General features: G+C 45.2%; 2 protein-coding genes across 5 annotated transcripts in view; both read right to left on the reverse strand.

Moving 5' to 3' along the window:
* CDKL1 (cyclin dependent kinase like 1) overlaps window positions 1-5905 on the reverse strand; it is a 35019-nt gene extending 29114 nt beyond the window's left edge. Inside the window, exons 1-2 of one of the 2 annotated variants that reach the window (XM_067554742.1) lie at window positions 5615-5905; window positions 4454-4717 (exon numbers count right to left, since the gene is read on the reverse strand). In XM_067554742.1, coding sequence (XP_067410843.1) covers window positions 4454-4621 — 168 coding nt within the window. In that variant the 5' untranslated portion in view covers window positions 4622-4717; window positions 5615-5905. Of the gene's footprint in view, window positions 1-4453; window positions 4978-5614 lie in introns of those variants that run through there. The other variant, XM_067554741.1, reaches the window with a different exon arrangement.
* Window positions 5906-7924: 2019 nt separating this feature from the next.
* The window catches only part of MAP4K5 (mitogen-activated protein kinase kinase kinase kinase 5), an 87536-nt gene continuing 68490 nt past the window's right edge, over window positions 7925-26970 (reverse strand). For all 3 annotated transcript variants that reach the window (XM_067554745.1, XM_067554743.1, XM_067554744.1), the window contains 10 exons: window positions 26147-26207; window positions 24312-24426; window positions 24091-24149; window positions 21168-21271; window positions 20494-20671; window positions 19198-19266; window positions 18410-18502; window positions 13395-13465; window positions 12156-12211; window positions 7925-9270 (listed from right to left, as the gene is read on the reverse strand). In XM_067554745.1, coding sequence (XP_067410846.1) covers window positions 9183-9270; window positions 12156-12211; window positions 13395-13465; window positions 18410-18502; window positions 19198-19266; window positions 20494-20671; window positions 21168-21271; window positions 24091-24149; window positions 24312-24426; window positions 26147-26207 — 894 coding nt within the window. In that variant the 3' untranslated portion in view covers window positions 7925-9182. The remainder of the gene's footprint in view (window positions 9271-12155; window positions 12212-13394; window positions 13466-18409; window positions 18503-19197; window positions 19267-20493; window positions 20672-21167; window positions 21272-24090; window positions 24150-24311; window positions 24427-26146; window positions 26208-26970) is intronic.

Genomic DNA, 26970 nt, shown 5'->3' on the forward strand with positions numbered 1-26970 from the left:
GAGCATCATTCAGAGGGTACCTTTTTCACACCCTTAAGCGACGTAAGTTAGATCAACATAAGCAGTCGTGTAGACCTGCCCTGAGCAATTTCAGGCACTTTGGAGAAGTTCTTCACCCCTTTAAATTCTCCATGTGGTGTCTAGTTCCCAGCTGAACTCTTCCAGCCGTTAGCATCTTTTCCCTGGAGCCTTAAAATGTCCATCCCTGGGTTGCTTTGGAGATACCACGCACACCCGTTCTTCTGGCCGTGCTCCACACAGAGGACGATTCTTGTCATCGGCCAAGAATCTTCCCGAGAACGCGGCAGGGCTCCAGCACAGCTCAATGCTGACAGCAGGCGGTGTGTGTGAACGAGAGGCGGTGGCTTACACCCAGCCTGAAGAAGGGTCCCTGAACCAGGGGCAGCCCCAGCCCGTGAGCAGTTTCACAAATTCATCGGATGGTGAGACAAACAGAGAAGCTTTGGGCTTATCCCTCGATTTCTCCTTCAGCCGCACTATCCCAGGGGTAATCCAATCGCCCGATCTTCGGAAAGTCTGCCCTTTTCTCTGGTGGGGACCGTGCTATGATCATTCCTCTCTCCAACCCCAAGGCTCAACGGCGGTAAGTCAGATGACGGCCTTTCCTCCCGAAGGGTCCGACCCTGCCGGGCAGCCTCAACTTCCATTACAGTCGATTGGAGTCAAGCTCTCAGCACCTTCTAGGATCAGGTCCAAAGTCTTCAGTGACCCTGTCTCCCTACGCTCACCCAAGGCAGCTGAAATTGGCAGACCTGGCCTTGCTGTACGTCCCATGGCTCCAACTGGAACAGGCTAAGGCAGGGCCTGCCGGACTCAAAGCCCTTTGCTGTGGGACTCCCCACCCCTGACAATGTCTAACCAAGCGGACGTTGAGTAGCGGACGAGTCCATGCTGCGTGGTCAGCTCATGGCTGTGCTTTCCCGCCCCGCTTTTCATGCAGCTCTTCCTTCAGGGGTTATTTAAGCTCTGTTAAGACTCGGGAAAGGATCTGGAGCCATTAGAACCACACACATATATCTGTGCAATCAGCAGCGGTGGGACTGGTCGTGCATGAAGACAACATGATAGCTGTCCGGCTGTTTGACCTTTGGCAAGCCCTCACCCCCATAATCCCTCATCTGTCTTGTCCAGTTAGACTGTAAACTCTTAGGGGCAGGGACTGTCTCAGGCTATGTATTTTTAAAGTGCTTAGAGCAAACGGATCCTGATCCCCTCTGTAACACAAAATAACAACCATCAATGTGTTTGCAATCTGCTTACGTAGCTCTTTGTCAGAGGCTGGTTCTCCATCTGATGTGTGCTCCTGCAGAAGACACACACCCTACAGAGCTGGACTGGTTTTCCAAGCCACATCCACCTTTTATGGTTTTGTAATACATGCCTCTGACAGGTTTGCGAATTGAGGCCCTATGCACAGCACTAGATCAGTTGGCAGCATTTAAAATTCATCCTTCTAGAAACAGTAAGTGTCAGGTTTCTATTGTCTGGGTTACGGTTTATACAAAGCCTGACCCTGTTTTCACAGCAGTACCGTTTGTACATTTCAAAGCCATCCCACACAATTTGTATCACATGCAGTTGCACTCCTTCACTCTCTCTGCACACTCCGGCTATCTTTCCGATCCACAGTACCGCAGCTTGTTAGTTACACAGGCCTTTGTCCACAAAATATTTGCTCTGCAGAAGAACTATTTATCAGGACCTACATTTCTCACTGATGAAACATAATCCCAGGAGATCTTAGACAAACAGTTTGTTGCCTAAGCCAAGAAATAGCTTAATGAATAAACAAACAAACAATCTGTTACTATTTACAAAGAGAATGTTTAAAAGATAGCGGAGCAGGTCTCCACTTGTTAAATCAACATCACTCCAAAAGCAGACCTTTCGATGGTGCCCCGCAGTTTGTGGGGTTCTGTATTGTTATGGGCGTGGGGAAGACACATTTACCATCCACGTTTCTAACAAGTGGCTTCTGTAACTATTATATTCATTTCCAAATCTTTAACATTCCCACACATCTTAATGCAGCTTAAGCATCACTTTGTTAGGAAGATTTATCCATCTAAGAAGATAGAACTGCAGGTTCCCAGTTCGTTCCTGGCAGGGCAACAAACCCATTTTCCCCACAAGTCTGACCCTGTACCGCCAGTGCTTTTTTCCTAAAATGGCTTTGGAGTCACTACCATCACCCTCGTCAGCTGAAAAAAAATGAGTCTTCTGCCATTGCCTCAGCATCCTTTTATCGCAACCTCTCTCGCATCAGGACCACGCAGAGTGATATAAAACCGTATCATGAAATGCCAGAATGGAACACGGTTTATAACAAGAGCAGCTTTGGGAACCTTTTCAAAACTATTGTGACACACTGAAATCTCATACTTACAGCAATAGGAACGTTACTTGGTTCCCAACAAGCAAATTAAGATAATGGAAAAGGACACTGATAGCAGATAATGGTCTCCTACTGCTACGTAAATGCCAAGCAGAAAGTGGAGTCTGGGAAAAATGCCAGGTAGAAACCAGAGACTGGGGAAAATGCTAATACTGGGAAAGAAATCTCTAACCACGGATATTTAAATAAAGTTAATTTTTAAAAAGGAGACATGTCACTGAATATTTCCATGTTTTCTGTCAGGCTTTTTGGGCTAAAACATACTAAATTCTTGACTTTCAGACAAGCAGCTTATATGAATGACAACCTTCCATGATGTCTATTTTCAGCCTGAGTTACCTTAAGAGGAAAGGGGTTTTTTTGTCTGCAAGTTTCCCTAGTTATTTTTTTTACATGTGTGTCATATTTAAGCACACTAACAGGCTTGTTTCTGATTGTGCCTCACACTCTTTTAAAGTATTTATCTATCTGGTTGTGAAACATCCAGAGATAAATTAACCTTATCAATTTACATACCTGAATTGGACACGGGCACTCCGAAGCAGGATCAACAGAGCCACAAGTTTGCTCCCCAAGAGACCCGAAGAGCAGAAGCTATGAGGCCTCTTCTCATTCCCTGGCTAACTAATGAGGAGGAGCACGGAGGTGTCACGGAAGTAAGGGCCCCAACGCGGCAAGCCCTTCCGCACACGAGCCATTTCAAATAGAGTGAGTTCAAGTGGAACATTACCCCCATGGGCACGTCTGCAGAGTCAAGGCCCAAGCCAGCAAGGGCTTCAAGGCTGGAGGGACCATGCACGCACAGGCCACTCGCAGATAAAGGTCCTACACAGTATGAGCAAGCACAGCACAACCCGGCCTCATCTCTAGATCTGAGAGCAGAGTGACGTGCTTACAATGCCAGGGCAGATACAGAGGAACGTTCCCTTGACGTAGCTCCTCTGTTCCTCTTTGGGCCACACTGGTTCTTAGAACAGGTTCAATTTACCTCTTCTTCGCGTTGGGTTGAGCCCACACATTCCTGCCATCTCCCGGGAACGTCAAGTTACTCGTGCTCCAAGCGTTAACTCCCAGACCTTCATGAACAGCCGCAAGGCTGCGTGTTTCCGCCCTACACACAATCGCTAGCGAGGATTACCCGTCCGCCTGGCGTACCACCAGCGTTGCAGCCATCAAACGGCTATTTAGCCAGTCTTACCACCCCGGGCACGCCCTGAAAATCGACCACAGGACCCCAGTGTAAACAGCTCAGCTCTTTCAGTGGGAGCTTTGTTGGCTACGGCAACCGATTTGCCCACTTTAAAGATGGCTTAGGAAAAAATGAATTTTTGGCAAATGAAGCCATTGTGTATTCCAGAGCAACGTGTATCAGCAGCTAAAGCCAGAAGAATGATACAGGTGTCCTCTCCTCTGTTAAAAGGAAAGATTATCGTGGCACTTTTCTCCCCAGAACTGAAATAAACTCTGCTGGGATTTTTCTATATATAAGGGTTACAACCCCCCCCAAAACCGGGTTTATAACAGAGCTACCAGCCTGGGCACAATGAACCGTGCATTACAGGTGCTGCCCCCACCCTAGCAGTAGCTGGGCCGATGAAGCAGCTCACACGTCGTCCGTAAGCAGGGCAGATTTATTCCACCCCTGGCCAGCCCCAGGGAGAATCTTTTGTGCGCCCAAGTCTCAATCTGGGCCCGGTTTTTCAACCCCCCCAGGCTGGGGTTGTCAAACAGAGCAGCAGGCAATCAGCTGCTCGGCCCGGAAAGTCCAGGGGAGGTGGGCGCCCAGCTCCCTTTGCCTCCGGATCCCCGGCGGAACAGAGACACCGGGCATTTGTCTCCGGGCTAGCGACGGCCGAGGACAGCCCTGCAGTTTAGACGGGGCGAAGCGGAGCCCGCGCCGGTGTGACACCGAATCGAGACACCCGCCCGCCCGCTCGCTCGCAAGGCAAAGGCGGCCCGGCCTTCCAGCGCCGCCGGGGACGGACAGACAGACAGGCAGAGACGGACAGACGGACAGACAGACGGCCCCGGGCTCACCTTGAGCATGCGGATCTCGCGCAGGGCGATTTTCTTGATGAGCGGATCCTCCTCCGACTCCAGGAACTTCTTGATGGCCACGGTCTGGCCGCTCTCGCGGTGCCGGCACTTGAAGACCACCCCGTAGGAGCCCTCGCCGATCCGCCCCAGCTTCTCGTACTTCTCCATGGCCGGGGCCGGCGGAGCCGCTTCGCCCCGATCCGGCCTCCCCCGGGGCACGTCTGCGAGAGCCGCGGCGGGGCGGGGCGGGGCGGGCCCGGGGACCTGCAGCCGGGAGCAGCCGCCAGGCGAGGCTCAGAGACCGGCCGCCCCCGCCCGGCTCCGCGCTCGGATCTCGCCTCCCGGCCCGGCCCGAGCGGCGCAGCGCATCCGCCGGCCCCGCACTCACCCGCCCCCCGGCACGGCACAGCGCGGCCCGGCCCGGCCCGGCCCGGCCCCTCCGCTCCGCTCCGCTCCCGGGCCGAGCCGCCACGTGGCGCCCCCCGCGGCTGGGCAGCGCGGCCCGGCCCCTGCTTCGGTGTCCCTCCCCCCCCCGGCAGAGCAGGAGCGGGTCGGTCCCGCCGCTGGGCCTGGATAACGCGGCGAGGGGGCTGGGCTCATGGACCAGGACCTGGACCAGGACCAGTTCCCCTCCCCACCCCCGGCGTTTGCTGAGCGCTGCTCCGTTCACAGCTCCCGGGTATTTCCTTTCCTCGTTTTAACACCCCCGCCCGGCTGGGGGCTGCGGGGACAGGCTGGGTAAATACCCGGGTAGATACTCGGGGTCAGACAGCAGCTGCCCCAAGCAGCAGAGCCCGGCTGCACACGGGGGGGACGGATGGACGGACGGACAGTCTCCGGGCAGGACAGCTGTCTCCAGCTCCGGGCGGTGTGTGAGCACGGACGAAAGGCACAGCCAGAGCCAGGCCTCGCCCAGCTCTTCTCGCTCCCCCCTCGCTCCCCAGCATCGCCCCCTGCCCTCCAGGGCCATCGCCTGCAGCCAAGCAAGCCAGCCCTGGCCTAGCGGGGCCCGGCCTGCTCCCAGCCCCTCTAGCACCCGGCTCCCAGCTCTGCCCTACAGTGCAGGGGGCTGCAGAGGAGGAGAATCAGCACATAACTGCAGCTGGAGCCGGGCTGGGTGCAGGATAGTAGCGAGACACTGAGAGAAGCTTCCCCACTTACCCAGCGCTCTCCTGCGGAGCTGAAGCGCAGAGCGGTGTAAGCTCAAAAGCTTGTTTGTCTGTCTCTCCCCAACAGAAGCTGCTGCAATCCAAGAGATTCCTCACCCGCCCTGGTCTCTTTCACCTGACAAACAAACGCACACTCCAGCCTGGCTACATCGTTTACAGTCCAGCCCCAGTACAACCTAGCGGCAACGCGTGCATTTAAAAACAAGGTTCCAGGGCCGCAAGCCTCTTTCAGCTCTAGCATCCAGAAACCAAGGTATCCTGCCGGGCCTCACATCTCTGCTTCATCACCTTAATCAGGGCTTCAGGGATGGGTTGCACCTTTCCTGGTCTTTAACTCAGATGTCAATACCCTTCCAGCAGTATTTCTCATTTTACAATGCAGCTGATTAAATTAATTAACCCCTTTTGATTTCCTCAGCTGCAGGCTGCATTTCAAACACCATTTGCATTTCAAAGAACTCCAGGAGCCTGTTTAAGTCTTTTAAGTTGAATACACAAAACTTGTTCACAAAATAATACTTTGACACCTTTCAACCTTAGGGAGGGGAGCTCACCTTCTCTTATTTAGTGCTAATAATTGCAGGTATTTTATCCTGGCTGAACTGTTACAAAACATACAAGGTATGGACAATATTAGACAGACGAAAATGTCTATAGCCATTACACATTGTGTGGGAAGAGACCATTTGTGTTAAAGTGATGGTTGCTGTATGGCAGTTCTAGATCTGTACCTGTTCTTCATTTTAAAGGATGCCATGGTAACAGAAATGTCCTGCTTCTAATGCAGTTAGAATAATGCCTTTACTACACTAAAACCACTAGAGCCTGGGACGGCTACGGCCCTGCAGCTGTCCCATGACAGAATTCTGACAACCTAGCCCCACTGACACCAGGGGTTACGTCAACCTAACTCCAGCACACACGGTATGAAACTTTGCAGTCGTGAGCCATGAAGCTCGGTAGATCTAATTTTTAAGGGTAGACCAAGCCTTAGTGATAAATCACCTTTTACATAGGGCAAAAGTAATTTCTATATTAGAAAATACAGATAAATACCACTGAAAAAGTTTGTTTATTTGACCTCAACAATCCAAGGGGTCATACAAGGACATTCTGATAACACCAGCTGTTAACACTTTTAGTTTGAAGTCAGCTCAGATGTGCAAATGAATCCACACTCTGCCAAATACACACACAGCTGAAAAAATATTTGCAGAAACAAGATGTTTTTGTCTAGCTTGCTTTGCCATTTGGGAGCTGTGAAAAATCTCAATAGTCATGACTTTTTGTACATTCAGATACTGGATGACTTCAGAACCTACCACTGCGAAGGAGACTAGAACAGTGTTTCTCAATGACCAGTCCAGGGATCGGTGCCTGTCCCTGAGATTTCCCTGACACAAATTAGGAAGTCAGCAAGCCAGTCCCTGGTAGCAAAATGGTTGAGAGAAACCGCTTTAGAAAACAAAAACAAAAAAAATAGACTTATATAAGAAGACACGCACTCCTTTCCCTCTAATTCTTTAAAACACACAACTTGTGTGCTAATCTTGTAATATTTCTGATATAATTATAATTAGCCACCTTACTTCACAGTGTCAACCGATCTCTAGTGTACTGTTTGGGAATGATCTTCTAGCTCTTTATAAACTTCAGTACAATTTCTGAACTAAAAACAGCAAGTTGATTGAACTGTCAAATCAATATAACAAAACGAGCTTTGAATGACGACTTCAGTGGACAAGGTGTTTAAATTTATGCAGTTCAATCTTCCTTCCAAGAGATCAGAAAAACAAGAACTCCAAATGCACAAAACAAGACCTGACACTCCTGATTCCTCATGTGCACCAACTACACATTGTTAATTTCAGCAATATTAATTATGAATCAAGCTGTTTGATTTCCAAAAAGGACAATGAGGCTCTTCATTCTCTCAGCGGATCAGAAGACATGAAATCACTCATGTTTGCCTTAGACTTTGTCACCACAGCTTAGCGACACAGCCTTTTGGTATGGTTACCCTTTCTGCGTTCTGGTATTGAAATGAATTGTGAAGGTTCTAACCTATTTCCCCCCCATTTGTGTAGCAGGTAATTGAGATTGAATGTGGCACCCCAGGGGGGTTATTTGTAAACTTAGTTATAACTTTAAATAGCTGCTTCTGCTTCCGTCATGGCTAGAGGTAGTCTGGGGTCTGATGTTACTACATCATATATAGGACATGAACAGCTGTCTATAATATGGTAGTGTTTAACTGGCCATGCTACCTTCGAATGTTAATTAATGAGCGCAGACAACAGGAAGCAACGTGACTCTTTAATGGCGGAATAAGATGATAAAGTATTGATGACAAACTAAAAAGGGGGGAAGGGGTGAAAGGAGAAGTGAGACAAAGCTTTATTATACAATACTGCTTCTTCGAAGATATATTTATACTATGCAGCTGGGAAACGACAGTTTGACAAGTCACGTGAGCAACTATACATACAAAAAATCTTATAAGCATAGTTGCCCTACAGGCTCCCCGCTGGAATAGTATAAATCAAATGCATGTTGTGTGCAGTTTGATACGTTATTTTCATGCATTAAGGATGATCAGGCACAATCCACTTATGCTTCCATTGAACGTCACTCGGGTTATCCCTAATTTATGAAAATAAAGTATGTATATATTACATATACACTGCCTGTCAATCTCTCTCTCTCATCCACTCTCACACGTATGCTGTACACACCCACCCACTAACAACTTTTCAGGTATCAATATTACGTTTTGTATACACGCTACATCTATTATTTCAGTAAATAAGAAACTCCCCTTTACAGTAATTCTGCAGGCAAAATGAATACAAAATACTTTGCTGTACAAAACTGCATTTATACAGGAACAACGAACATGGTAATCTAAGCCCCTTCAACAATGCACTACATCTCTACAAGGACAAAGGATAATCAAACCTTTATACAATTGTAAAAAATTGTACGCTGCTCTGCAACCTTCCTTTGCTAAAAGTTAGAAACATTACACCACTCTAGCAGCAGATTAATAAATAAAGATTAAATAGTCTATTTTACAAAGCCATCCAGAATGGCAGATTTAAAAATGAAAAGCATTGCTGATCCTTTCACTTCCTACACAAATCATCTTTATTAAGAATAAGACTCAGTATATAAAGGGGGACCAGCCAGCACTATATTTATATCTACAGGATACAAGGACAACCCAGAGGAAGTAAATAGCTAACGTTTTATGGCACCTTTATTGCATACATTTTTTAAAGGCTGTTTCTCCCTATGATTAACAAATAAAGGACTACTTCTCTCATAGCTTTTATTAAGCAAACTTGATATAACCAGCCACATAGTGGCAAGAGACAGAAATAGCTGTTTCCAGCTGCAAGAAGTACAGTATTGACGCCTACCCTACAGAGCAGGTAATTAAGCTACCAAGAGGAGAAAAAGCAAGTTACAGTCCAGCTTGTATTTGAATTTCCTTAATGCTTCTTTTTTCCTTATGTGATGTAGTCATTCTCTTGTTATTTGCGTTGGGTTACTGTTGCTTAGTAACTATTTTCATGTCCAGCCAAGATGTAGAGATTGCTGTGTGCAGTAGGGTTTTCTGTCGGCCGACTTTCTAACACTACAACCCTGCAATTAAACAAACACAAAACAGAAGGGTCAGCTGGAGAACAGAGATCCCAGGCCTTAAACACAAACATCAAAGAGGAATGACTCCTATTATTCATAGGCTCATAAAGGGGCAGAGGTGTGCTGATATTCCTTAAATGCCTGTTTAACGTATGTATGCAGTGTTATTGTAGCCATGTTGGTCCCAGGATATTAAAGACCTGAGGTGGGTGAGATAATATCTGTTATTGGACCAACTTTTGTTGGTGAGAGAGACAAGCTTCGAGCTTACACAGAGCTCTTCCTGAGAAATCAAGGGTATGTCTACACGGACGGCAGCAAATTCGCCGCTGTCAGATGGATTTATCCGGATCGACTGAGCGAAGTGAAGACCCATTCAATCGATCTGGAAGTCGATTTAATAAAACCACCTCTGGAAAAAGAGTAATGCTGCGTGGATGGGAACGCATTTCCCGTCGGCACAGTGTAGTGGAGACAGCGCGCAGAACAGAAGGTAGGAAGTTGACGTAAGTTACGCAAGCTACTCTACATAGCTTGCGTATCTCCCATCGACTGCTGCCGAATTTGCCGGTGAGTGTAGACCAGGCCTATCTCAAACACCCCTGAGCGACGTAGGTATACTGACATAAACCCACCTCGTGTCTCTGCTAAAATAAATGTTTTGAAACTCATTTACCTCACTCCTAATACACTGTGGATTATTAAATCTAAAGATTTTAAAAGCCTGATTAGTAACGCCAAGCAGCATTTACTGCTTTTCATCTTGAGTGCTTTTCAAATAATTAGAATCACAACGTCCGCAGTTGTGAAGGTAGCAAACCGAGGCAGAGCCAGGTTGAAGGTAACATGGGGGAGACAGTGCTAGTGTCGGGATTAGCTCTCCCACATTTATTTCCCACCCAGAGAGCCTCAGAAAAGTGGTGGTGCAATAACTTAGGCTCACTTGGACCATGCTCTATCCCTGACCTTCACGTCTGAGACAAACTGACCCTGAAATGAAGCAAATCTCAAAGAAGGCCTCCAAATGACTGCAGCTCTGCCACAGAAACCTGGTAAGGAAGAATTTGCCTCTCTTTGTACCGTGACCCAGGAATCTGGATTGAAGGGTTTTTACCACAGGACCTCCACCAGTGTCAGAGGGCAAGAGAATTGTTTCTATGCAAAATGATAATTAGTGAAGAGGTTTTACCTTTATGTCTCATTTGAAAAATCACCCACGTGTACCTCTGAGCTTGGAGAGGACCAGGAGCTACTTGCAGACAGAACATTGCCCTTTAAGCTGCCCCAGCCTATGCAGATCCCTTTGTGACCATGACAGAAGAAGCACCCAATTGTCATTTTCTATCCCTGAAGAGGCTAGGACATTTTCTTAGGGGCATCGTAACAAAATAAAAAGGGGCTCTGTGTTGCTCACTCCTTAGTGCTTTTCAGATACGAAAGTGAGAGCAAAGTGTTCACACGCTGTCCTGTGACAAACGGCAGCGACAGCTAATGAACTGTCCTTCCTCACCATTGCACCAGCTCCTGGCTGGGTCTCCTGACTGATGTGCCATGGAATTAGCCTCAGTGGAGTTTTGACTTCATGTATCATTTGTATTGATCTGTTATTCACATGCACCCTTCTGCTATAGGAGAATGTGAGGTATCATCAGTACTGGCCATTCTGCTTTTCTTCCCCCCGCATGCCTGGGACTCGCCCAGTTTCCCAGGTCAGCCCAGGAGTGCAGCACACAGAGTACTGGTTCTAAGAAGCTAGAGAAACCAGACTTGTATAATAATGCTTAGCACATACACAGCACTTGATGTGAGCAAAATATTTTGGCAAGCACGAGCGAATTAGTCTTCGCCAGCCCTGCAGTGAGGAAGGGAGGTAAGCACGGTTTCCCCAGCTATTCAAGACGCATAAAAGACAGGAAAACTAAAGCGCACATTTTCAGAAATGCCCAACTTTAGATCCGGGGGCCTGGTTTTCAGAGGTAACGAGTCCCCTCAACTGCGACTGAAGTGAAAGGGAGCTGTAAGTGCTCAGCAACGCCGGAAAATCCAGGCTCCGAGGTGTCTAAAACAGGCCCCCATGAATTGAGGCACCCAAAACTGGAGGTTCCTTTGGAAAATCTGGGCCTGACTGACTCCCCCAGGCTCAATGGGCAGACCAGGGCCTAGACCACATCTCTTGACTCGATAAGAGCCACCGGGCTACATAGCACAAAACCCAGAAGGTTGAGGTAGCCTCTGCTAATGTGACAAATCTGGATTCAAAGGGCATCTCCCTGGAGCTTATGGCTCCAGTCAGCACGTTCCTGTTCCCCGCTTGTGTTTGCTGAAGAGACTCAAGTGGATGTTCCAGAGACTGAGATTAACACACAGCTTTGCGTGTTCAACAAAACACAAGTTGCTTAGGTTTGTTGCTATCCCACTGCAGACCTTGAGTCCTACAGAAGGAAAGAACATTTACAGGTTGGTTGTCTAGGTGATTCATGAATATTATCCAAGCCAGGACTGCCAGGACCAGGGCCTTCCCGAAGGGCACAGAACAATATGACTACCATATGTTACACGGGGCTCGTTCTTCCTCCTACTTCCCACAGGTATATCGAGTAGGGATTTATATATTCTAGGTACCCCGTGTTCATATGAGTAAAAGCAATGTCAAAGAAGTACCTTGCATTTGGCCTGGTGGCACCAAACTTACTTTGGTTCCCATCACAATCACTTCTTAAAATCAACCAGAGGTGGCAGTATTAAGCAATACCCTGCACTGCCCTCCCTCTTTCTACCCCCAAGCAAGGGTCTGAGAATTATGCCGGATTGGAGCTGAATCTCAACTAGTTTTCAGCTAATTTATTTAAACGGATACAAGATTTCAGTTTCTTAAATAGAACTACCTGTCTGATCCCAACAAGCGGAAAACTCTGGTTTCATCGGATATCTCTTGGGTAACCTGCAAAAGAAACGGATTAGTGGCAAAGTCCTTCGTAGTGGTAAAGTAAAATGCATTAACTGATTTAGAAGAGATAATAGCCTGCCAGTATCCTCAAAAAAGAGTTTTAAATAAGATTTAGTGCCAAATATAGAACCTTATACAGGCCCTTTGAAGCTTAGTGACTAGATCGCACAAGGTTAATCTTAAATAGCGTATAATACTCATGATTAACACACTGGAGGGGTAGTTGGTGGACTTTCAGGTACTTTGCTTAACTCTCAGCAGAGAGATTGAATTTCATCCGCAGCTGTGCAGAGTCACAGGAAAAATGTCACCTGAATTTTTGTTAAGATTAATTTTCATTATAATTAAATGCTCTGACCCAGCCTGTTAAACGAACGTCCTGAATGTATATAAAGGTTGGAAGGCACAAATGTATAAAGGTTTTTCTGATCCCTTGATGATGTTTAGGATGGGCCGAAGAGCAACATGCCTTAGAGAGAGAGACTCAAAGAGCTCAATCTATTTAGCTTAAAGGGGTTGTTAAGCAGCGACTTGGTCCCAGTCTGTAAGCAGCTACATGGGGAACAAATATTTGATCATGGATCTTCCATCTAGCAGAGAAAGATATACCACAATCCAATGGCTGGAAGTTGAAGCGAGATACATTTAGACCGGAAATAAAAGTGTACACGTTTAACGGTGACAGTAATTAACCACTGGAACAATTTATCATGCTGGATTCTCCATCACTGACTATCTTAAAATCATGTTTTTGCAAAAGCTCTGCCCTAGGAATTATTTGGGGGAAGGTGTCTGGCCTGTGTAATAGAGGAAGTCAGACTAGCTGATCACAGTGGTCCCTTCTGGCCTTGGAATCTATGAACACCACCATGCTTGGGTCTATTCCTGGACACGCCTGTCTGATGCCTCTTTTGTTTCAGCTTGCTGCTGTGCTACTAGTAGATGCCCCTTTGCACAGCCTGGGAAAAGCCTGCATGCAATTTCCCCCGGAGCAGCACATGAGAACAATGTCAGAAATTGCATCTGACCATGCAAAACAGTGACACCGACTGTGCACTTACTTTATTATCAAGGCGGCAACTAAGGGCCGTAACCAGAATCAGCAATGAGGAAGCAGGTGGGAGGGGAAGATGAGCACACATTAAATAAAACATGGAAGGACCAAGCAAGCACTTACTTCATCTGACTTAAAGCTTTTGCCCTGCATGCCATGTTTCCAGAAGGCCAGCACACTGTCTTGAAGGCACACTACAGAGAAGAAAAACAAAATTAGACCAAGAGGTTGGAAGGAGTTCGGTTGCCTCTGATCAAATACAGCATTGGTGGGTCTGGTACCGGGAGTGCGTTTGAGTTGTTAATGCACAATTTCAGGCTTTAGGTGAGAGGTCCCCAAACTGTGGGCCCATCCCCCTAGGGGAATGCAGAGGATCGTTCCGGGGAGTGCAGAAGGGTCTGGGCCAGCCCCCATGGGGGGGAGGGGCTGGGAGGAAGCGCCACCCAGCCCCATTCTACCCCCATCTCTGCCCTAGCCCAGCCACCAGCTGCAGTCCTGGCCCCGCTCCTGGCCGCAGTCACTCTGGCCCAGCTCCCAACTGTGGCTCCCAAAGGGAGAGGGGGGCGGACCAAGTGGAGGAGGCGTGACCCAAAAGATTTGGGAATCATACTTGGAGGAGTATGTCCACCAGCTCTAGGCGCTTGCCTCTCTTCAGAGCTGGCTGATAACACAGGAGCTAATTAATAAAATCCAGCAGAGGACAGTACATATTTTGTTCTGGAAACATTATGTTAGCAGGTTACACTATGTTATCGGATTACGTTACGTTACAAGGTTGGTCCTGCTTTGAGCAGGGGGTAGGACTAGATACCTCCTGAGGTCCCTTCCAACCCCCATCTTCTATGATTCTATGAACAAGAGAGACAGAAGCAAGAAAATCCAGGACTTCCAGCAGCAGTGCTAGTGGAAAGCATTGTGGTAAAGTACACGGCAAGATTTGTACTCCCAGCACCCGACAAACTCCAAACCACTGTAGGAGAACTGGATTGAAGTTACTCACTCACCAGATACTGAACACGCACTGAACTGTATTGCCCCGTCATTTTTAGTCTCCATTTCACTTTTTTTCCTCTCGCCTCTAGTTCATACATTTGTTTGGGAGGGAGAGGAGTAAAAGTCACCAACACCACAAGAGTTTGGATCACTGGATTCAGTAATCTCTAATCAGTAATGTTATCAGTCATTGTTATGTCTACTTCAAAACAGGAGGAAACATGACGGGATTGAGAGCACGCTGCCTACTCAAGGCCAGAAAGTGGAGACACGAAGCTACCAGATCTGAATGATTTAATTCCTGCTTGCTCCAAATGATGGAGAAGGAACAGCAGGCACTCTAGGAAGCACTAAGAGAATATTTACACATTTTACACCCGTGCCATTTGCTAGGTCCTGTCTGCCTTCCCATGTGATCTCTTAGAGCCAAATGGGACACAACTCAGCAGCTGATGCCTCTGGCATTCAATTAAGTCCAGATGTTTTTTTAAACTTACACAAGTGTGGTGATCTGGCTTTTCAAACCCTCCCTTCTTCTACACCAAAGGTGTGTCTGCCCTGGTGGCATGACTGTAGTTCAGGGAGGCAGGTTTTCATTTACCTTTCACTTAGCCAGCACAGCCAGCGCTAGCAGTGAGAACACGGCTGCATACGTTTCAGCCCATCTGTAATCCTGGGTATGTATTTGCATTCCTAGCCCATGCCAGGGTCTATGCTGCTGTGTTTTCACTGCTGTTTTTATTGTGCTAGCTGGATTAAAGTTAGCAAGAGTATGGCCACCCAAGCAGCAAACTCACCTCCAACTGCAATGGAGACCTACTTTTACATTCATGTACGTTTGCCGCTCCCCATTTCTTGTCACAAACCAAGAAGAGCTACTTATCCCTATTACAATCCCAACATTATAAAACTGAGGCTCCCCAGAGCCATCTAGAGTGTAGTAACTTGCTCAAGTCATTCACTGCACAGCCATCTGTAAAGTGAGCTAAATAATCAGTGCAAGAGTCCTCGATAAATCTTTCCATCCATCTCGACAACAAACCATCCCAATGTGCAGAAAGAATAGCAAATATGGCAGGCGACCAGCTTGGCTTAACAGAGAAGTTTTCAGTGACCTTAAACACAAAAAGGAAGCTTACAAGAAGTGGAAGCTTGGTCAGATGACTAGGGAGGATTATAAAAATACTGCTCGAGCATACAGGGCTGAAATCAGAAAGGCCGAAGCACAACTGGAGCTGCAGTTAGCAAGAGATGTGAAGGATAACAAGAAGGGTTTCTACAGGTATGTTAGTAACAAGAAGGTGGTCAGGGAAAGTGTGGGACCCTTACAGAATGGGGGAGGCAACCTAGTGACAGATGATGTGGAAGAACTCAATGCTTTTTTTGCCTCCATCTTCACAGACAAGGTCAGCTCCCAGACCACTGCACTGGGCAGCACAGAATGGGGAGGCGGTGAGCAGCCCTCAGTGCTGAAGGAACAGGTTCAGGAGTATTTAGAAAGGCTGGACATGCACAAGTCCATGGGGCCGGATGCAATGAACCAAAGGGTGCTGAGGGAGTTGGCTGATGTGATTGCAAGAGCCATTGGCCATTATCTTTGAAAACTCATGGCGACCAGGGGAGGTCCCGGATGATTGGAAAAAGGCAAATATAGTGCCCATCTTCAAAAAAGGGAAGGAGGAGGATCCGGGGAACTACAGGCCGGTCAGCATCACCTCAGTCCCTGGAAAAAATCATGGAGCAGGTCCCTCAAGCAATCTATTTTGAGACACTTGGAAGAGAGGAAGGTGATCAGAAACAGTCAACACGGATTCACCAAGGGCAAGTCTTGTCTGACCAACCTGATTGCTTTCTATGAAGAGGTGACTGGCTCTGTGGATGTGCAGAAAGCAGTGGATGTGATATACTTTGACTTTAGCAAAGCTTTTGATACCATCTGACCAACTTGATTGCCTTTTATGATGAGATGACTGGCTCTGTGGATGTGGGGAAAGTGGTGGACGTGATATACCTTGACTTTAGCAGAGCTTTTGATACGGTCTCTCACAGTATTCTTATCAGCAAGTTAAAGAAGTATGGGTTGGATGAATGGACTATAAAATGGATAGAGAACTGGCTAGCTCATCGGGCTCAATGGGTTGTGATTAACGGCTTGATGATCTGGAGGATAGGGTAGATTGCACCCTCAGCAAGTTTGAAGATGATACTAAGCTGGGGGGAGTGGTAGACACCCTGGAGGTAGGGATAGGATACAGAGGGACATAGACAAAGTAGAGGACTGGACCAAAAAAAATCTGATGAGGTTCAACAAGGACAACTGCAGAGTCCTGCACATAGGACAGAAGAATCCCATGCACAGCTACAGACTGGGGACCGACGGGCTAGGCAGCAGTTCTGCAGAAAAGGAGTTGGGGGTTATAGTGGACAAGAAACTGGATATGAGTCAACAGTGTGCCCTTATTGCCAAGAAGGCTAAGGACATATTGGGCTGCATTAGTAGGAGCATTGCCAGCAGACCGAGGGAAGTGATTATTCCCCTCTATTTGGCACTGGTGAGGGCACATTTCGAGTGTTGTGTCCAGTTTTGGGTTCCCCCACTACAGAAAGGATGTGGACAAATTGGAAAGAGTCCAGCGGAGAGCAACAAAAATGATTAGGGGGCTGGAGCACAAGACTTATGAGCAGAGGCTGAGGGAACTAGGTTTGTTTAGTTTGCAGAAGAGAAGAATGAGGAAGGATTTGATAGCAGCCTTTAACTACCTGAAAGGGGGTTTCAGGGAGGATGGAGCTAGGCTGTTTTCAATGGTAGTAGATGACAGAATAAGGAGCAATGGTCTCAAGTTACAGTGGGGGAGGTCTACGTTAGATATTAGGAAAATTTTTTTCCCTAGGAGGGTGGTGAAGCACTGGAATGGGCTACCCTAGGGAAGTGGGGGAATCTCCATCCTTAGAGGTTTTTAAGGCGCAACTTGACAGAGTCCTCGCTGGGATGATTTAGTCGGGATTGGTCCTGCTTTGAGCAGGGGGTGGGACTGGGTACTTCCTGAGGTTCCTTCCAACCCTAATCTTCTCTGATTTTATGATTCTATGATCCCGTCAGAGTTTCAAAGGAAAGATGCTGAAACAGCAGAGTTGCATTGTAAGTATAAATGAGAGTGTATACCGATTGCCAGGACTGGAGGGAAAGTTTTCTGACTGAGAATTCAACTGGGTAATTATAACATTTCATGAATTGGAAAGGACCACGTGTCAAATAAAAAAAACACTACAGTGTCCCTTCACCCTCTGACCAGTCCTGGGATTCTATTACACAAGACCCGGCACTGCCTGGACACATGAAAGATGGTATTCATTTTTTTAAAAAGCTACCCCCAAAAATCTGTTGCCAAAGGGAAGCTGCTTGTGGAGCCCAGCGCTCCCAGCTGCAAGAAAGTGCTGGTTAAGAGGGAGCTGATCTTGCAGCTCGGATTTTTACTAAGGCTTGTCACCACTGACTCTGGTTCCAGAACTAGTTTAAAGAATTCCAGTTCTGCAACAATTAACGTATACTAAATATCCACTTTTGGGATAATTTATCATGGCGGGAACACTCAGCATAACACTGCTCCAAGCTGTAGAGATTATGGTACACTATTCAAAGAACAAGACTGCTATACACAGGGTAAGAGCTATGTGTTATTAATAAGGTCTGGGTGAGAGCTAAATTGCTATCTGCAGTGTTTCCTTAAGTAAACTCTCAGCTTTGTTACAATTTGCTCCAACCTATTTTATTTCTACAATAAAAACCCTTAAATGAAAATGCCTCTTACTGCTATAGAAATGAAGAGGAACAGATGAAAGCAATTTCTTCGTTTTGAATCAAGACAGGACACAGCTTATTTAAAAACACCAGGATTTACACTAGAATGGGATTTCCAAAAATCAGGCTCAGTCTTGCAAACACCAACTGGCATCTAGTCTACTTTCCTAAGCAGTCAACGCAGCCAAGGAGACAATTCACCGCAGCAATCACTGCACCAAGTAGTAAGTGTTTGCAGTGTCAGGCAATAGACTGACCTTGGCTAGAAAGAGCCATGCAATTTGAAGATAAAATCCTCTCTGCTCAAGGCTCAGTTCTTGAGAACCAGTCAGGAGATTTTACTTACCTACAGATTCAATGCAGAAATCAAAACTTAGCTCAGAGGCCAGCTTCTTGCTTGACTTCAGCTTCCCTTGTAAATTCACAATTTTCACAAATTCTCGAGGGGGGAAAGAAAAGTACAAAAACTAGCGTCAAAACCCACGGCTGAAAAGGATTACAGACAGCTTTAAATATAAAATGTTAACTACAACCTCCAGGCTTCTGAGTACTTTACTCCCATGTCTGATGACTTTTATAGTTTGTACAGAACACAGAGCATGTTTCTATTAATGTACAAATAGATACGATTGTATGTGTATTTGTGTGTCTGAGACTTTACTAAAAGTCTTCCTAAAGAAATACAAAATATATGACTATTCAAACAAAAAACCCAACCACCCTAATATGAAGGTTTGTATATTTAAATATACAAAAGTCACAACTAGGTTGCTACTGAAACATTAACTTTTCACCCACACTTCTGTGCACACAGATTCTTATATTACCATGTGTGTTGTACAAGTTATGTTTGTGGTAAAAAACTAAGCCCTGAGAATGTTTATTCTCAGTCATGACACTGCATTAATTTTAAATGACAAAAAGAAGATACAAAGGAATAGGGTATATGTGAGTTTTTAAGCGGGCTGCAAACCTGAGGGTGGCAATGGATTCGTCATCTGTCTCAACCGTAACTAAAGCACTGATTTTGCAGTGCTGTAGCACAAAAAGAGACCCAAAGAGTTGACGTCAAAGTAGCAACTGTACCAAAGTAAAGGTTTCGATCACACAGCTCCAACCCTAGACAGTACTTACTGTCCAAGCAGACTAGCACGGTGTCTCTTTCCAGCTGTGTTACGTGAATGGCATCTAACTGCTGATTGCCTTGTTAAAGGAAAACAAAAACACCAAACTTGCATTACACCTGTAGAAACTGATCAGCGCTCCCCACCCCCTATATTCTACGTTGCACATTTGCCTCCCTGCATATAACCTTTACTGTAAGGGATTTCTATTTCTTTAGCGTCATGTTTATTTCTTTTAGTGACGGCATTGAAGAAACCAACTCTCCAGCTGTGAGCCAGCTGCTTTCTGACCCCTTTGTGCTGTGGGAGAAAGAGCAGCTCAGGATACAGCCCTGCCTCTCAAAAAATTGGGCTTTTAAAACAGAACTGCGAAGGGACCGCTGTCTCACCACAGCACTCTACGTTTTCTTCTGACAGCCTGCCAAGAACGTATCAAATCTGCTTCTGAGGGCATTCACAACGAGGTAAAATAGTGAGCGGTGGAGATCAGCACAGGATACTTCCCCCTTGGACACCACCCTTTTCTCCACTAGAATTCTTGGTTGGAGATGACAATCTAGGAAGCCTAGGGTGACTGATAAGTTCGTATTTAACAGCGTGTATAGTTTTAATTCATAAGCGGGCTCATCCATCAGCATGGTTAAAAAGAAGCCTTTAAATGTGGAAAGATGTTTCCAAATTAGCCTAGTGAACAAAAACGTCTCCAAGGTAGCAAATAGCTTTTGAAAAGAAAGGAAAACATTTTCTCTGGCATAAATGCCCAACTGATTGCAAAAACTGTCCATGAGGGACAAAAAAAAGAGAGGCACACATGACACTGAGGTTGTTTAGAGAGGAAAAGGGGAAACGGCGCACAGACTGACCCCATGGAGCGACATGGACACACAGAGCTCTTAGCTGAATGGGTCTTGTTCTGTTTTTCAAAACACACACTTCAATATGTGGTGTTTTTAAAGTGAAGCCTTTTAAAAGGTAAATTAAATTGGAGCTGGGCGGAAAAAGACTTTGAAAGGTCTGCAGGACCCGCCTCTTATGTGATGATTAATTAGAGGGAATGATGTAATTGTAAACACCAGAAGGGCTCCCCCAGCGTTTCTCAAGTAATGCTTACAAAACAGTTATGCTCAGAAGACCAGAGCAGAGAGAGGAAGCTGTAATCCAGGCCGTCATGGGACTGCAAGGTCTATATCTAGATATGTATGGGTGCCTCAAAAATGAACTAAGATGAAGGAATCAAGCTGACAGAGAAAGCGTTTCCGTGTTACTTAGAATGCAAGGTTCACACACTAGACCCCCAAAACCTTACCTGCACCAATTTCTGTAAACCATGAAGAAGCAGAGTTCAAGTTGATTGTCTCAAACTGAACCACCTGATTTGGTTCTGTGCCCTTACTGATAGCCACACAGATCATGGGGTATTCCTGCTCTGGTATCACCAGCATTTCAAACACATTCAGAGGGGTTGGCAAAGGAAAATCAAAGTGCTGAAAAAAATTAAGATACATCAAGTGTAGAGGTTACTTTTGCCTAGCATGTAGGTACGAAGCAACTGACATACTCAGATAATGAGAGATACAAAAGAGTTATTCTCCTCTCAATTGCCTATGTAATTCAAACTACTACTCACAGCAAGGAGAATATATGCCTAGTAGAATGGAACATTTCACATAATTTATGCTATTAGTTTTTGGAGGTCTACTACTGCTAACACTGGGTTTGATCCAACATCTTGTGAATCAATGCAAAGACTTTCAGTGATTACCTCGGCCTTATAGCTAATAAAAGCTTGTAGGGCCAGATTTTCAAGTGCTTAGCACCCACGAACAGGGCTAGAAATGGATGTGCTTTTCATGATAAAATCTGGAATGTTTCACACACTTCCAGAAAGCTATGTTTATTTCCAATAACAGTCGGATAATGAACACTATGCAACAGGAAAAAGACAAGCAAAACTAAATCTTATAACTGGGTAAAGCTTACCTTTATTAACATGAATTTCTGCATTGGCTCATACCACTGAAGTAAAACAATTCCAGACTGCAATGCTCCACAAAGGTATTTGTGTCCCGTGTATGGATTTCTTACTATTAAAAAAACCCAGAACAATCCAAACATTTAAATCAAATAGGGCTGGATTTAACCAGCAATCACATTTCTAGGAAAAGTGAAAATTACATCTATTTTTTACAGAATCCTCAAATTATAAAAAAATAACCTTTCTGACCTTATGTTTATTACTTGGTGCCATTGTAAAATGTTTGTTCCATTTAATATTGTGCTAACTTCCAAATGAACTAGAGACAAAACAATCTATTTCCCTACATATTAACATACCCTATTCTGCGGACTAACTCATGGAATGCTACTGAAGCGAACAGCACACATGTGCTAGACAAATATTTGTTTCTGAGAAGCAAGAGAGAGTCGGGGGGGGTGTGTTGAAACAGAAGGAAGATGGAGACAACAAATTAAAAAAGAGCCAACAATCCAAACCAAATCGCTTCTTCCTGGTCCAGAATTTCTTATTGCTCCCAGCATTATTCTTTGTTTGTGTTACTGTAGCATCCTAGTGGCCCCAACTAAGACCAGGCCCCATTGTGTTAGGCCCTGTATATACAAAATGATAGCAAGCCCTCACCACTTTAATCAGTGTTGTAATCCTGGTGTTGCTAGTCAATGTCATCCTCACAGCAGGGATCCTCTGTTATCGATGCTTTTCCTGATGCTTTGCAAACCCCTTCATCACGGTGAGATCAACAACAGCCACAGCTACTACCTTTGCTTTGATCACACAGCCCCATTGTTCAGGAAAGGGGGACTGATGACCTTACCTAGTCTGTGCCTCAGTTCCCCATCTGAACAACAGGGATAATAGCACTTCGCTGCCTCACAGGGTGCTGTGAGGATAAATACATTAGAAACTGAAATGCTCTGAGCTACTCGTGAAAAATGCTATATAAGAGCAAGGTATCACATGAAAACCCCGTTTAGCTAATATAAGTAGGAGCGGGGACAGATTGGATAATCATCAATCCGCATAATCCGGAGAATGGGAAAGTGTGATGCTGCGGCGCCATCTAGTGGCCAAAGGAGAGATCACCAACTTCTGGCCCTTGAGTCCTGGTTGTTCGGTTAATGCGGAGATGGATAATGGAGGGTCGGATAAACGGGGTTATACTGTATTAATGCCTGTTTATTAGATTCTTCTCTTCCCGCTAGTAAATGCTATGTTCCTTGACAATTACTTATGAAGTAAAATCAGAGTATGCACGTGGATTTTAGAACACTTTCAAATATTGGCTCTTAAACCAGAAACTTTGCTCTCAGGGTAAAACACTTCCCGTGGGAGCCCTTGAAGAATGCAGGAAGAGCCGTTACGTGCACAACACGCATTCTCAGAAAGCTACCGAGAGTGGCACCCACTCTCTCAGTCAATGGGTGCTATTTAGGGTCAAGGGCCTCCATAGGTCACCTTGAGCCAGCGGCTGTGATATCGGTAAACACTGCAAATACTGACTTACAACAGAGCCCCAGTCCTGCTGCACACGTGCAAGCGAGCTTCGCTTGAGCCACGTTGGACAGCCAACTTCTACCTTAAATACGTTTTAAAATATTGCTTCCCCAGGCAGGGCAGCGGGTGTTGAACAGTAGGCGAATTCAATCGCTAGCAGGTACGATTAGTCGGGGGAAGATCAGAGCCATAGTTTGAACTCCACCAGCGTAGGGGGAGGAGGCGATATTTTAAGATGACAAAATTTGTACAATTCTTAAGTTCCACTGACTTTCAGTGACACAAGCTCTTCAGTACACAAGTCCCTTTGGAAAATTTTACTCCCCGACTTTAAAAAAATAAGTTTATGCAGCACACACACAGCTTGCAAACTTGCATGTCAAATACAGCTCAATGATTTTTAATCAGCTGAACTACCTCTCCCCTCCTTTCCCCACACCACATACACATACAATAAATAACTAGTCCTTTACCATCGGGTCTGCTACTTATAAAAAAATTAACTGACCCTGTAGCCAAGTTTAAAAATAATTCCCACAGTCAAGTTGGACTCTGCCCTAATGGGCTAAAACACGCCTGATCATTTATCACACCGTTATTTTATGATCCTTTGTTAATGCTCACAAAAGACTGACACTGTTAGTAACAATCCAAGATGCCCCATGCCACAACCTTGCCCTGAATGCGCCACTCTCCTAGGGTCAGAGGATATTTAATTTTTCATGGCCAGTCAGTCTTTGGTCTCTTTACTGAGGCTTACCTAGAAGTGTCCATCAGTGACCGGGGTTATGGCAGGGACACTTGTCCACTTGGAACCTGACTGAAACCAACCACCACATTTTTTTAACCTAGGCCTCTGCACATCCCACAGCTGGTTGCAACCGGGGCACCACTGACCCGGGCCAAACTATGACTGGTGATTTGGGGTGAAATATTGGTCCCATTGAAGTTAACAGCACAACTTCCATTGACTTCAGTGGGGACAGCATTTCACTTCTGGTAAGGTAAAGCTCGATTGGCAGGGTGCATTTTAAGGGGTTCAGCAGCTGTTGGATGTTTACAAGCACTGGAAGGGAAAGATGGTAGAAGAGCAGCAGGCAGAAAAAGAAGATCTTGGATGGACGATGTTGTATCCTGGGTGGATCAAAAGGACTATTCATCCACAAAGAGATTAGCAGAGGATCCGTAGAGCATGGGTTGCAAACCTCCAGTCACGGAGATGCCACATAAGAAGAAGGTAAAGCTTGGTAATTCATTACCAATCCCCTGAGTTATCCAGGACCCACATTTTTATCATGTTTATGTATAATTAAAATAAATCTGAGTGCAAACCACTCTGTTCCAGTAATAAAAGCCAAGAAAAAAAAATCAGTAGCCTGAATGCTCACTCACCTATGCAACATTTGTGGCATCCTTTTGTATCAGGAATCTTTGTTGTTAAAGCAAACTTCCTGAAATAACAGAGCAAGTCATAGCACACATCAGTGACCGATACTGAAAGCTCTTTATGTTACTGATTCATGAAGACATACAGCAGAAGCATAAAGGACAAAGTAGTTTAGAAATTGTGTTAATTTTTCAGAATTGTCTGAAAGATAAAGATATTTTTGTACCTTGGTAATATTTTGTCAGGGAACCTATGAGTCTGAATATGAGCAGCTAATCCTGTTTTTTTGGCTTGTTCAAACAAAGCTATCAGGTTATGGGAGTACAGCTGGAACGTTTTTCCTGTAAGACAGAAAACTGATTTGTACCGCACACGCGCACATTTGACAATGGATATTTATAGTAAAAATACATAGTGATAATTACCTTCTAAAAAGGTGGACCACAAACATGTCAAAAACAGAAGCCAAGCCAAAATGTAAAGAGAAACAAATCATGATTAAAATGACAGTTAGTCAAGTGGGGACATGCTTCAACTATTAAAGTGACGGTTTAATAAAAACATTGAAGGTTCTAGGTTGTTCTTTGACACTACATCCAGGCCCTGATGTGATTGGATCAGGCCACTACACTTTGATAACATTTATATAAATATATTTAAATATAAATGATTAATAGTAACATCTGAAATTGATACTAATCTATGAACAGATACCGGCAATCACTCCAACACAACACAAACAAACAATGCTGAAACAGCTTTTATGGCCTATATTATCTCCCTCCAGTGCCTGGCAGCAGAAGCATTAATTCATGCGGGGAACAAATATTTGATAATGGGCTCTTCGATCTGGCAGAAAAGGGTCTAACAGGATCCAATGGTTGGAAGTTGAAGCTAGACAAATTTAGACTGGAAATAAGGTGTACATTTTTAACAGTGAGGGTAATTAACCACTGGAACAATTTATCAAGGGTCGTGGTGGATTCTCTGTCACTGGCAAGATTTTGCGGTCCATTCAAAAGCATCTGGTGGCTGGACGTGGCCTGCAGTCTGCCTATTGACTACCCCTGTTCTATAGCCTGTGTTGCACAGGAAGTCAGACTAGATGATCACAATGGTCCCTTCCGGCCTTGAAATCTACGTGCCTCCAGCCTTCCGGAAACCCATCCTGGACTATCTCGATATCATCATGTGACTTGGATTACACAAGGAATCCTATGTCTAAAGGCCTGATCCTGCAATCAGTCTGCACTCAAAATTAAGATTGACCTTGTGCAGCTGTTTCACACACAGAATTCCCTTTTATCAGGACAGGAGAGAAAACACCTTGTTTAAAATCATCTACAGATCAGAACGACAAGTTCATTACGTACATGTACACATGCGTGTACGTCATTCCTCTTTAACTCAGAACTCTTCTGGTCCTCAATCACACCTATTTTCTGAATCAGTCTGATGTATGCTGAGAATCACTGGGAAGTTCAGAGCCATTAAAGATGGCACCAAACTGCAATGCACCAGAGGAATGATTAAACACGGCACCTAAATTCTTAGAAGCTCTTTTCACCTCTCCTCAACAGAGCTGAGTGATGGCTTGAGAGTCATTTTAATAGCTGAACACTGCGCTGAACTTAGCACTGCAATCTCAGAGACCAAAAGCAGGAAAAATCCAAGATCCTTCTCCCACTCAAACTGGGCCTTTGGTATTACTCAGAAGACGACTTGTGTTTGTAGTCTAATCATCAAACTCCTAATCTTTCTGGCAAAAAATAGTAGAAGGCTACAAATGAATGTAAATCTAGTATTTACAAGCTTTTTTTTTTTTTTTTTAATAAAGTTCCAGCCTTACAATCTATGAAAATTCCTTGTGTAAAGCCTTTTCAAAGTCAAACTTTCTATATGAAAAAGGAAAACAGAAATACAGGAAACAGCACATTATTCTCTTATTCAGTAAAATGTTATTGATCTACACAGAGCACACAGGAAAATACCCCTTAACAAGCGAATGCTTTGTGTATTTTCCCATTATTTAGAGTGGCTTTTTTCTTAATATATACATACCTGACAACGACATTAAAGTATTATTGATAACATACAGCCAGGTACACTTTCGGGGAAATAACTAAAGAAAGAAGCAGAAGATATTTCCATGTTACAGAGAGAAACTGAATTAAAAAAGAAATATACGTGGTTAATAACGCTGGGTCTCCCTGATCCATTTCTTCAGGCACTGTTCATGCACTGCTAATTGCCTCTGGATGATGTCCTATGACGACGCTGACATTCTCCACTTCACATTCATTCTCTTTATCTCAGCTGTACCCCTTTCCTTTTCTTTCTAAAACAGCTTTCCCCCCTCTTCTTACACCACCAACACCCAATGAGGCTCTTCAGACTAATTCTTTTCCTTTAACCTGGCCAATTCAGAGATCCCACCTCCACTACCTGACTCACTCCTTGTAGCTGCCTCCTTTCATATATCTTTTCATTCTCAGTTTCTTCTCCAATACCTACTCTGTCTTACCTTCCCCTGTGCTTTCTAGCATGTTCTTGTATCCACTAACCTGAAACAGCCTTCCCTCTGTTCTTCCTGTCTCCACTTCGAGTTCCTCATTCTCACCATCAGATCCTATGTAATCTCTCTCTCATTGCCCAAGGTCCCCAAATCATCTGACTAGATTGCTGCTTTGTCTTTCACCCGCACCTTGTTTTGTGTCTTCCATCACGCTGTCCCCATGGAACTGCCTCTCTTTTCCGGTCTGCTAAATATCCTCTCTATCTTACCCCAGATCTCTCCTCCTCACCCAATCAGTGCTAGCATCTGTCCTGTGTTCTCCTCACCAAATAAGTCCTGCATTTTTCTTTGCCTCGAATATCAGCCCGTG

This window comes from Emydura macquarii, unplaced genomic scaffold, assembly GCF_026122565.2.
Source record: "Emydura macquarii macquarii isolate MOO-44397 ecotype Brisbane River unplaced genomic scaffold, CSIRO-AGI_Emac_v2 contig_1551, whole genome shotgun sequence".
Classification (NCBI taxonomy): Eukaryota; Metazoa; Chordata; order Testudines; family Chelidae; genus Emydura; species Emydura macquarii.